We start from the raw sequence: 12870 nt of genomic DNA on the forward strand, positions 1-12870 counted from the left end.
TATACAATTTAAGAGAAAATTGATGTGATTTCTACGAATGCTTAATGTACTTTAGTAAGCATTGCAAATAGGTACTGGAAGTGAGGGGAAGTATGGAAACTCAGCCTTTTTATTTCAACCTCCAACACTGCTCAGGGTGTGTACCAGACCTCAAGAAATGCTTGTGGGGATCTTTGTTAAATAGGTCTCTGAATAGATTATTGGTTACTTAATAATTTTTTCTGCTTCTTTTCTTTAGGCTAGCCCTGCACCTATAATTGTCAACACAGACACTTTGGACACTATTCCTTATGTAAGTAACAATTTTATTAAGACTTTATTTTAAAAGTCTGGTAGTACTCAATTAGCTGCGCTTAACATTCACTGTGTGATTAGTTCTATTCAAGCCAGGTAATCTGATAAAATGGTATGCATAATTAGTTTCACGAATGTTGTTTTGTTGTTTCCTGAACCTTGGCTTAGTAATATAAATATTTCTCTCTTTTGTTTGTAGAGTGGACAGTCATGAGAGGAAAAAAACATAGATGAGTCTGTTATAATATTGTCTGTATGCTAGGTGGTTCCCTGGCCTGGAAAGTGAGTGCATTGATAGTAGCAGACATAGCAAACATCATTGTGTTTCTAGCTATCATTCAGATCATTTTATATTGCATTACCTGAAACGCAATTGATCAATAAATATCCACTAGATCCTTTGGGGCTCCTAGTAAGACCTAGAGGGAAAATTTTTACAGATGAAGTTTCCATGTAGTTAAATATACAGATTTGTGAAGATGTAGAATACGAAGCAATAAGGCCACCTTTGAGTATGAAATAACAGGATGGGGTCGACTAAGAGCCCGGGACACTGGGACATAATCATTATAATGGCCAACAATTTGAGGACAGATTCCAGCTCTAGGGACTGGTAATAGACTCAAGGTGGGAAATTAGTTGACATCATGGATATCTGTGAGTTTTTTAGCTGACTGATGAGTGGGTGATGGTGACCAGGGCTCACAAAGACAGCCACATCTCCCTGCAGACAGAAGGTATAGAGTAGGGAAGAAAGGCTGGTAGGATAAATGACAAGAACAGATGTGTGACCTTTACGTGAGTGAAGCATATGAAGTTCTTAGAATTGGCACAAAGCTGGTCCTTGCTACTCAGCAAATGTTCCCAGACTTAGACACCCCCCCCCACATACACACATGTCTAAGGGCACCAAGCAAATCCCAGACACAAATGAAGCTGTGGTCTGTGGAGCATACAAAGCATGTGGCCCTCTAAAGGGGACAGCAGCTTCTCGGGGCCAATTTGACAAATCCTGTAATGTTGAAGAGAGGTTGAAAATGTACATCTCTGTGTCAATATCTGCATTCCAAAAGACAGTAAATAATGCCTCCAAAAGTGCAAACAGCTAACTCCAAATGAAGTATTTCTCATCCTTGGGCTGGCTGCCTTTTGAGAAATGCATATGTCCCAGAACTGGAGGTCCCAAGCAGGCTCTGCAAGCCAGTTAGGCTAGTGTCCAATTATAAGTGAGTATATACCATGTGTGTCTTTCTGAGCCTGAGTTAACTCACTCAGGATGATCATTTCTAGTTCTATCCATTTGCCTGCAAATTTCAGGATTTCCTTGTTTTTAATAGCTGAGTAGTATTCCATCGTATAAGTGTACCACAATTTCTTTATCCATTCTTTGACTGAGGGAGATCTAGGTTGTTTCCAGATTCTGGCTATTACAAATAAGGCTGCTGTGAACATGGTTGATCATGTGCCCTTGTTGTATGGTGGAACATCCTTTGGGGGTGTATTCCAAGGAATAGAATAGCTGGGTCTTGAGGTAGCCCTATTCGCAGTTTTCTGAGAGAGCACCAGACTGATTTTCGAAGTGGTTGTCCAAGTTTGCATTCCCACCAGCAATGAAGGAGTGTTCCCCTTTATCCACATCCTCGCTAGCATGTGCTGTCATTTGAGTTTTTTATCTTAGCCATTCTGGTAGGTATAAGAAGGAATCTCAGAGTCGTTTTGGTTTGCATTTCTCTTGATAACTAAGGACATTGAGCATTTCTTTAAGTGTTTCTCAGCCATTCGAAATTCCTCTGTGAAGAATTCTCTATTTAATTCTGAGCCCTATTTCTTAATTGGGTTATTTGGTTTGGTGGTTTTTAATTTCTTGAGCTCTTTGTATGGTTTTGATATTAGTCTTTTGTCAGATGCAGGGTTGGCGAAGATCTTTTCCCAGCCCATAGGCTGTCGTTTTGTTCTGTTGGCAGTGTCTTCTGCCTTACAGAAGCTTCTCAGCCTCATGTAGTTAAGTGCCAGAGAGGGGATGTGGTTAAACTCTGGCATGAATCAAGTAGATTATACAGCATTAAGGGCCCTATAGAAGGAAACAAAGTAATATATTAAATGCACTAGGTGTCCTCCTACCTTCTCTCTGAATATAATTTAATATTCTAACAATTCTGTGAAGCAAAATATATTAATTTATATTAAAAATGGAAAAACTGTGTCTTAAGGAAGTTAAGTAACTCATTGAAATATTCTATGCAATAAGTGGAGGAATAAATAAACCTAAATACCCTTACAATTGCTTAAAGGCTTTTTAGCTCTTATCTTGATGTTGTTTATATTTCTCCCCTGTCTTCCCTTATAGTCAGCCTCTGGACTTCAGAACAAAGCTTGCTTACATGTCTTATCGATACATGGAATCTTGCTAGAGAGACCTTGTCACAGAAGCCCCACTTTCCTCAGGATAGGGATCCATATATTAGGGAATTCAATATTCTAAACATATGTTTGGCATAAGAGATCTGACAAAGCATAAAAGTAGTGTGTTCTCTTCAACTTTCAGTTGCTGGCATACAACACTTACCAACAGCAAGGTAGGGAGGAGAGAGTTTATTTGGCTTACACTTTAAGGTCACAATCCATCATTGAAAGAATTCAATAGTGTTTCAAGATTTCGTTAGTGTTCTCACGGCTTCACTGTAAGATGCTGGCATGTAAAAAAAAAACACGATTCTCAATAGGATGTAAATAAAGATCTCATACAGACATGCTCAACTGATGTCCCAATCGATTAGCTAGTAAAAGCAGCCTCATATTCTCTTAAATATCAACTTGGTACCTATTTTTGAATATACCCAAAGCTTTCTTTTTCTGTTTATTGTACTTTTCACTAAGTAAAAACCTTTTTTTTTTAAGTGTAAGATCTATGGAGAGGGGTGCTAAACAGGTCATGTTGGTGAAAACATACCAATTTCCATGGTGGCATGTTCCTAAGCATCATATTTAACTCTTTGTGGAGCTATAGGAATCCGCATGACATAAACTATAATCCCTGCCTCAGAGAATGCTAAGGAAATTAAATCAGGTTTTATATATGAAGATGAAATCAGGGTTAACTTCTAACTGATAACAATGAGTGTACTTGTTGGGAAAAAAATACAGGTTTACACAGTAGCATTTGGCTAAACTCTGGGAGAAATTCATAAATATGAATATCTTCTTCCAGATAGAGTTTGTGTGAGTGCAGTGTTTATTGAAAATTGGCAGGGTTAGTGTGTAGCCATTTCTGTGGATATCTTTGGCTCTTGATACAAGCTCAACCTCCCCTTCCCCTTTCCCTGATGCACTCCGTAGGTAACCTTGAACAAATCACTGTTTCTTTCACAGTCTATTTTCTCTTTTCTCATTCCCCAGTGTTCTATACTTTGTTTTCCTCTTTCTTTTCCATGTTCTACTTGTTCACATAATTTCAGCTCTATTTAATGAAAAAATGACTTCAGAGTTCCCCGAGGTATTTTAGTCATGTTGCATAAGAACATTTCCTTCTTAAAAATATTACCTGAATGACAAGTTTCAGCTTGTATTTTGAAATTCTCCTCAAAAATAAATGTACTCATTTTGCTGGTGAGTGAATTTAATTTGGGCATATAAATGGCTCTAATGGAAATGGTTCCTTGGCATATATGCAAAGGCTAATTGGACTGAAGGAAGTGTCTGGAGTCAAAGGGAATTTTTAATGTAATTGTCCAGTGAAATACAAAAAATACCTAGAAACATTTTGATTTTTCAAGAAGGTGTGGGATATTAGAGTTCTGCCATTAATGAGATTTTCATGTGTGTGTGCCACAAAAGCTTAGTTATACATATGTCATGATATTTCAAGGTCAGGTATGACTTTGCATATGCCCAGCCTTGCATGCAAAGTATGAGTTTTCCTATAATATGAAAATCACTCAAAGAGACACATTGGACAGAGGAATAGGATAGAGGAAGGGAGAGAGGAAGAGGGGAGAATCTTATTTCAAAATTGTAACTACTGGTTTTTACTACATTTTCTTTACTTTTTCATTGCATATTTTTAATGCTAAGAACAAACAATATTCTGTTCTTAGAAGTTCTGCACGTGTGGAACCTCTCTGTAACCTGTATGCCATGTACCCTCCCCTAATGACTTGCCTTTTCCTTTCAGTAGGCATGTCAGAGTTCAATGTTGAGCCCTTTCTGCTTTCTAAAAATAAAATTAATTGAAGAGATCAATTGAAGAGATTCGAGGGTGTCCTGTGTTCCACCAAACTTCACTAGTGTCCATCTGATGGGTTGTTGGTTTTCTGAAAATGTGCCATGGGAAATAAAAGCCTTGAGAATCATGGCTTTTCCATCTCAGTCAGTAACTTGGAGATTGGTTACAGCAAAGTGTCTCATGTTTTAGGTAGTTTTAACTGAACCACTGAACATCAAAGCTTGGCTTACCACTTAATATGACCCCATGTAATAGCAATTTTTTGTGTGCAGCAGCCATGAGGTCAGCAGCATGCAATGGTGACAACCTATTTCTCCCACATGTACTTGGTCCTCACTTCATCTGTGAAGCCCCAGGTTGGCTGGATCAGGAGGTGCAATAATGACGCCCCTGTCTATGCCACTCACAAGTGTTGTTCAAAGCCACAAAGCAAGCCTACTAGGGCCTCTGCTTGTGATGAATCCCCTCACAAACTATCATACAGACCAAATTACATCACTTCATTTAAGGTAGGGAATGAGTAAACACCTGCTAAACCATAAATTGACATACTGTATCATGGCCTTGAAAAACTATCAATGGATACAGGAAGAGAAACTTTCATAAGTCAAAATGATTATGGAGAGAATGCCATCTTTGGGAAAGCCTTCCAGGAACGTAGAAAAGGAAGGAAGTGGAAGAGAATAGGAAAGATAGAAGCAGAGTTAGATTATAAAGAATATGTACTAGTCATCACCTGCTCAATTTGGCTCAAGAAAAGCACTTATACGGCAGTCATTTGGAAACCATCACAGCAATATAACCTTGGCAGTGAGAAGTACCACTGGATGTAAACAGCTGTAGTTTTGGGACAGAGCCCAAGACAGTGATGGGAAAAAAGCGACTGGAAAATAAGAGAGACAATAGAAGTGAAGGGAGAGAGGTAGATGAAGATGCCTTAAATTCAGGAACAGATACATATTAGGGTTAGTTGGCAGTAAGGCTTATTCAGGTAACTAGAGAATAGGTTTGAGACTCTGGGATGCCTGTTAGCAAGGTATAAATAACACAAGTGCCTGATACCAGAAGCAGGAAAGTGAGGGGAAATCTCCCTTAGGAGCAAGTGCTATTATAGACGTGAGTGATAACAAAGTCCTTCATTGAGGGCTGGACATATATGCATTGACTTCTTTAGATCACTGTAGACAATAGCAGAGCCTTGTGGCTCAGGCTTCTGTTCACAGTTAAATAGACAGCTTTATAGAATATATTTATTTCCTTAAACCATCTTAAATATGATTACTAATGGTAAAACATTTTGGAAGCACTTTATGTGGTTAGTACATTTATCCTTCAGCCAACAGGTTTTCTTATTTCATCCTTTCTTATGAGCACTACTAAAACTTATATTGTTGATGGTCTTATCTATAATATTACCCAGAGATGAAAAATTCTTACCTTTCAGAAAGCAGTTTAATTTGGGCTAAACTGTGCCCATGAGGCAAGAAAAATTCGTCAGCAGAGGCAACGCCATCAATACTTGTTCCACTATCAAACCTTGCCAATTTAAGTGCATTTCTCAATTGTCAAAAATCACTAAATCCCCTTACTCTTTAACTTGTCATCTCACTCTAGAAGGGAAGATGTAGAGCAGAAGTATACTGTTCAGATGAAAATGGTCATCATATACCTGGAGAATGGAAGATGCAGGCTGTGTTGGGCAGCCTTCAGGCAGAGCCTGGAAATTTGCATTTGTGACAGACTCTCCTGTAATGCTGAGTTGTTCTTTGACTTCCATGGTTTCAGTACTGGAGATATATATATATATATATCTCCACACAGACTGGGTTTCTTTTCATGCACAGATGCACAGCTGGGGTCTGATTCCATCAGTTAGGATTTGTGTTTGCCTTAAGTCATATGCCTAAGCCTCTGTGACAGTTGGTATAAAATTAGTTTATCGTTGACCTTGTAGAGGGTCTCATGAGTAGTCTGCTAATGTGTAGGTGTTTAATTAACATTGATCTCAGCCAGAAAGTGGGGTGAGGCTATGCCTTTGATTAAATGAAATAGTCCTGTGACTTAACCTTGAGTTGTTGTGACAAGAATTCAGAAGGCATAGCTACTTCAGGCAAGACTAATTGCAGTTATGCTGGTCATTGGGCACATTCACACCTAGAGTTTCGTACACAGGGTTTGTATGCCCTGTAAGCTAGTCACAGTAGCAACATTACCTGGAAACTTATACTGAAAGGACTCTTGGGTCTCAGGCAAGACTAACTACATTGAAAACTGTTTAATGAAAGCATGGAAATGTTGCATAGTAAACCTTAATAAGCACTATTACAGACAGAGCAATCCATTTCTTGGTTTGAACCCCTTATCTTTTTTTTCCTTTCACCATAGGCTTTTCCCTGCCCTTTCCCCGTCTTCACACTCTTTCACCTTTTTAAACCTTAAATTGATCCATAGTTTTATAAGGAAAAAGGTCCATTTAATTCAACACATTTGATATACTTAACGAGCATCTGCTATGTACTGTTAGTTTCTAGGCACAGGTTTCTCAAAGCAGCTACAAGTTGTATGTAGTTATTAAGATAATATAATATTATAAAGTTAGCTCTTCAATTATATGGGCTTCATTTTCAATGCTAATGAACAAGCATGGCTAATGGATACCATGCTGAATAATGACGTTGTTATGGTAGAGGATGAATGAGAGGTATGCTGGCTAGTTTTATGTCACCTTGACGCACACTAGTGTCATTTTAGAAGAAGGAAATTCAATGGAGAAAATTCCTCAACTAGATTAATCTGTCATGCATTTTCTTGATTGTTGACTGATATGACTGGGATCAGCTCACTGTGGGCAGTGCTACTTCTGGTCTGGTCATCCTGGCTGCTATATGAAAGCAGTCTGCAAAGCCATTAAAAGCAAGCCAACAGGCAGCACTTGTCCTTGACCTCTGCATCAGCATCTGCCTCCAGGCTTCTGCCTCGTTTGTGTTCCCCCCAGTGATGGCCTATGATGTGGAACTGTAATCTGAAATAAACCCTTTCCTCCCCAAGTTACTTTTGGCCCTGGTTTTATCACAGTAATTGAAATCCTAACAAGGAATAGGATGAGGGGAGGTAGAAGGGGAAGTAAAGATGGATGTGATTGTGCTTTGTTGTTTGCATTTATAGAATTTTGAAGAATAAAGAAACTAAAGAAACATCATAAAAATAAATAGAAACAAATAATACAAATAATGCAACTGTTACATGTCTATTATTCCAGAAGGTTCTGCAGACAGAACTTCCCAGTTATTAAGTAGTTAATAAATTAGTTAAATAGTGGAGCTACTTTTCAAAAATCAAGGAACCAGGGCTAGAAAAATGTCTCAATGCTTAAGAGCCCTTATTACTCTTCCAAAAAACTGAGTTTTATTCAGAGCACCCATGTGTTTTGGGCTGCTCACACCTGCTGTGACTCCATGTTCTTGTCTTTATAGGCACACACACACACACAAACACACATACACACGCACAGCAGACACACATAAGCACACACATATACATAAACAAATAAAAATGTAATCTTACATAATAGCTACATATAATTACTCACATTACCTAATTCCTTATCAATGTGTATTTCCAACTTTTGTAAGTTGGATTTATTTCCTTTCCTACGTGATTATTTCCAAGTCTATAATAAGACATAGCTAATAAGTCAGCACTCTTTCAGACTTGTGTAGTATCCTCAGGTACAAAAGGTGATTTTTATTCTCATGATCTTAACCTTCAAATATGTCAGAGGTGACTAAAGAAGTCAATATGTATAATCATGAATTTCAGTTATTTTTTCAGCATTTCCTTAGTGTGAAATCAAAATAAATCTCAAAGCTGGGTGAACATTTAAAGAAAACTAAATTGCCCTACTGACCCACTCACCAACCTAGTTCTATGATTTTCCCCCACATGTTACTACTCTCTATAGAGTGGTGGAGTGGCTTCTCTAAATGAAATTGCATACATTAAGACAGCCTTTAGTTTAACTTGCCACATTGGACTTAAAGTGACAGGGAGAAAATAGAAGTCATTCACGAAGAGATTGTAGTTGGTGACAAGCTGTCATGTAGGCTCTTTTTCTAGGCATGGATACTATGAAGGAGCATGATCTCTATACCTGGGCAAAGAGATACTCTGGTTCAAAGACATCAAGCCTAACAGAGTAAGAACAGAAAAAAAAAGTGAGAACTAATCCTGAGGAATATCTGTAGAGCTGACCAATGGCATTGCTTCTTAAACTCTCCTAAGGCTGATTAGAAAACCCACAGCCCATTCCAGAATCCTAACCTTCAAGGTTGGGACCCTTTTCCCTTATGCATAAGTAGAGCTGATAGTAGACATTTCACAGGATGCATTAAGCACACACTGAAGCCCGAGAGATGCTGCTCTATAATCTCCAATGTACCTTCCCTACATAGTGGAGACCCTAAGGTGAGCTAAAGTGGACGTAAAGCATAGGTAGGAAATGGTGGATACCGAGGGGACCAAAGGAAACACCAATACCACACAAAGCATAAATATAAGACATTGTGCATCAATTTGAGGAAGCCTTAATCTATTTTCAATCATTTTGGGTACTGTAAAAAATATTCCTCTGGTCTGTTGAAGAAATAGTAAGTTATAAAATGGGATTGTTCATGATTTGAAGCATATGCTTTCAGTCAGCCTGCCTTCTTCCTGTATATTCTCAAGGTTTCCTCTAAAGTGATGCTGCTTCTGGGAGGGGAGGTTAGAAGTCCAATTAGGCTGCACTAGCTCTTGGATATGTTGTGAGGGAAATAGTAAGAAACACCAAGGAACACCCAGAACTGTCACTCTCCCAATATAGACAGTAGAGTTCTTTTACTATGGGGACTTTTGCCCAGAGTATTCTGAAGATGGTGCATGAAGAAACAGGAGAATTTCTCCCATTAGAGTTATGTATCACTTCGGATTCCTGCATTTTATGCATCATAATAAACAAAGTAGTAGCATTGCAGTTAAGGGGGGGAGGGAGGGAAAGCTACCCGATAGGTTGATCTTTGTGGGAGATGCCAGCACACTTACAGTTTGCTAATAGGAAATGAAAAAATAAACTGAAGTGGTCACTGTTGTAAGCTTCAAAGATAATTGAAAGTGTTTTGCGCATAAAAATTGTGCCAGTCATTCATCTGCTAAATTAGTGCTTGCCACGTTTTTCTGCTGTATACAGGTAGCTCCTAGCATGCAGTATTAGACACGCTGAATTATGCTTTGCTCGGCTTTAACTTCCAAAGACTATCTAGCCCAGGTCTCTGAACATAATAGGATGTGAATGAGAATTGAATATGCCACTGTCACACCCAGCTGTGTTCAAATTGAACCATTTTAACAGGATGACCATTGCTTGAAAAGATGGATTATCTATTAATATGCATGTATTTGTTTTTATCACATGACTCGAGGTGCATGAGGCCACCCAAAACTGGCGTGCTCAGTTTGCAATTGGGTTAATTTGCAAATTGACATGTTCATTTACAACCTTTTCCTTCACACTGTGACCGTGTAGACTAGAGTTCCTATTCTTCGTCACAGACACTTTTGAAGAAAAATGAAGGCAGGCATATATGAAGGAAAAGGATCCTAGTTACCTGGATAAGAACACACAGCAGGGAAAGGAAGAGAACAGGAGTAAAAGCAAGACCTGAATGAAGATGTAAATAACTCAATAAGTAAAAAATGAATCTTCTTTCATTTTTAAGAATCCTAAAGTGTTAAACTAGAACACCACATGTCAAACAAAAGGAAGAAATTACTCTCTTCTGTTGTTGTTAAGGATGTCCAGGTTTGTCTGGGCGTCAGAAAATCAAGACGGGCTTCCATGTACTTTCATTTAATGAAATTAACTTTGCTTTTTCTCAGGACGCTTTAGTGGAAATGAATTTTGATAACCCTGATTTCTTGGTACTGCCTCCAATGGTGTCTTGCCCAAAAACATTTTCTTTTGAATCTTCAGACACACGAGTCAATGAATACAACTCTATTGTCATACGGAGGAAGAAAAGTCATAAAGTACCTTTATTTTTGGCTTGCTGACATAGTTATCAAATCAAATAGACACAGAATTTTAGTAATGCTTAGTACTACTGACACAAGGCTCTAGATTCCCCTGTATTGAATCCGAGTATAGCATGGGCACAGCTGGAGGTATTAAAAACTCTCCCAGGTAATTCCTTGGTGAGGCTGAGGTTAAGAATCACTATCTTAGAGATGGAAAGTAGGCTTTCCATTCTGAATCAGAATTCTAAAAACTGTAAAAGGACTTACATTGATAATTATTTTTGGAAGAATTTGGTAATAACAGTGTAGAACAGATCATGAATCCCTAGAAGGTCTTCAAATATGTAGTCTCTCTACCTGGTGTGACTTTGAAAGCTTCTTGAAGGAGACTGCTTGATTAGTTGAGTGTGCTCCTTATAGGCAATACAGCAAGCTTTGTTCCCTGTTGACTTGGTAACTGACTCGGTCCTGCTAACACAGTCATTCATGCAAAGAACATACCCCAGGTTCAGACGTGCTCACGTTTATAAAACACCCTCTAAAGGTTGTTCATCTGACAGGTGTCACCTTTTATGAGTTGTAATTGGGTTAATTGAACAGGGAAGCTTGGATGGAGCTTGAGGCACTCAGCTTAAAGGTTCCCAACATCACAAACAAAAACTTACAAGTTAAATCATGGCTGAAAGTGGGTCTGCCTTTGACCTTTAGGTCACACTTATATTCTGAGGTCTAAGATTATGAGTAGTAGTCAAAAGTCAAGTTCCTCTCAGATAGAAGTCTTCAAGACACTATTCCCATGACCCACCCTCTAAGCTATTTGTGTCCCTGAGCCTGTTTTACCATCTTTTTTGTGTTCTTCGGGTTTATTTGATAGCTTGGTTTAACACATGACTTCTTTGATGCTGAAATGAACTGGCTCCTTTAGAATGAAACATCATATCCATATTGGTGTGGCAGAGAGCACGGACCTGGCACCCTGCAGAACTGGCTTTTGGCTTGAGGAGCAGCACTGCAGCCTTAATGAGGGGTATGAACTCTTGAGGACACTTAAGCTCTCAGAGCCTTAGTTTCTTATTAGATAAAATGTGGAAGTGTATTTGTATATGATTGTAGTCACCACTTACAAAGTGAGAAATCTCAAGCAAAGAGACTACTGACTTGCTCGAGGTCTCACAGCAGACACTGAGGGCATTCAGCAAGAATAGCATTATTCTTCTGATGTTTAGTAGTTGCAATAAATTATTTTTTTTTGCGTCCCTTATATATTGGGGGAGGAGAGTGACACAGATAAGATTATTATATACCTCACCAAGAAATGATTGAAAAGCTACACAAGAGGAAAGCTGTTCCAGGTTGTACTAAATAAAGAAATTTATCAAGCATTTATAAAACATGTTGCTTGTGAAAGTTGAAATATAAATTGGATTATCAAAAGAGGACAACTGATGATAAAGCCACTGTATCTAATGCATATAGAGATTGAGAGTGATCTGAAATAGATGAGCTGAAAGGCTCAAGGCAACATACTTCCATGACTCCTATTTCATTTTATTCTGAAAATATCCATGGAAGAAGCCATTGTTTTAGGGCAAAAGAAGTTAAGTTGTTTTGAGATGATGAGATTCCAAGGTTTATGTCATTGGTTAATGGAAAGTTAGATTTGTCTCAGATCCTCAAATGCCTGCCCACACATTGGCTGTCATACAAGGAAGTCCTTATGGGCATTGCCAGAGCTCAGCCTCTCATCCATGAAATGCCTGGGCTCCCCTGACCAAGCTTTGGCAAATCAGTTATTTTTCTCTTATGATCTGTGTTATGTTGGCTACTAAAACAGAACAGAGTAGGCTGTGGCTCACATAACAGTGATGCCTTTGCCATACTTCTGGCTGGGAAGTCTGAGGTCAGGGTGCCAGTTTAATGAAGTTCAGCTGAGGCTGAACCATCTACATGGTGTCCTAAGAGCAGAATGTAGGAAACGTTCTCTCCTGTAACTTTTGTAAAACACCAATCCCAGCAAGAAAGTCTTGCTCTTAGGATCTAATTACTTCCTGATGGCCCCATCTCTCAATAGTGTTTCACTGAGAATGAGAATTCCAGTTATTCTATGAATAGACAACCACTCCATACCACGGTTGTCTCCACGCCTCTCTGGAGTGCAGTGGTTCATTCATACATTGAGTTAGTTGATTCTCATGCTGCAGAACCAAGTCCCCACCCTCAGCTTATATTCCAGTCAGGACAGGTGACACCCAACAGAGAAGCTATCACCCTGAATGCTCTAAAGACAGTAGAACAGAACTATG

The 12870-nt window shown here is 38.7% G+C and overlaps 1 protein-coding gene across 30 annotated transcripts in view; it reads left to right on the forward strand.

Moving 5' to 3' along the window:
- DLG2 (discs large MAGUK scaffold protein 2) overlaps positions 1–12870 on the forward strand; it is a gene marked incomplete at its 3' end in the record, with an annotated part of 1901401 nt that overhangs the window by 1229467 nt on the left and 659064 nt on the right. For all 30 annotated transcript variants that reach the window (XM_084767719.1, XM_084767691.1, XM_084767717.1 and 27 more), the window contains one exon: positions 239–292. In XM_084767719.1, coding sequence (XP_084623845.1) covers positions 239–292 — 54 coding nt within the window. The remainder of the gene's footprint in view (positions 1–238; positions 293–12870) is intronic.

Source organism: Acomys minous, assembly GCF_964271855.1.
Source record: "Acomys minous genome assembly, chromosome: 2".
Lineage (NCBI taxonomy): Eukaryota > Metazoa > Chordata > Mammalia > Rodentia > Muridae > Acomys > Acomys minous.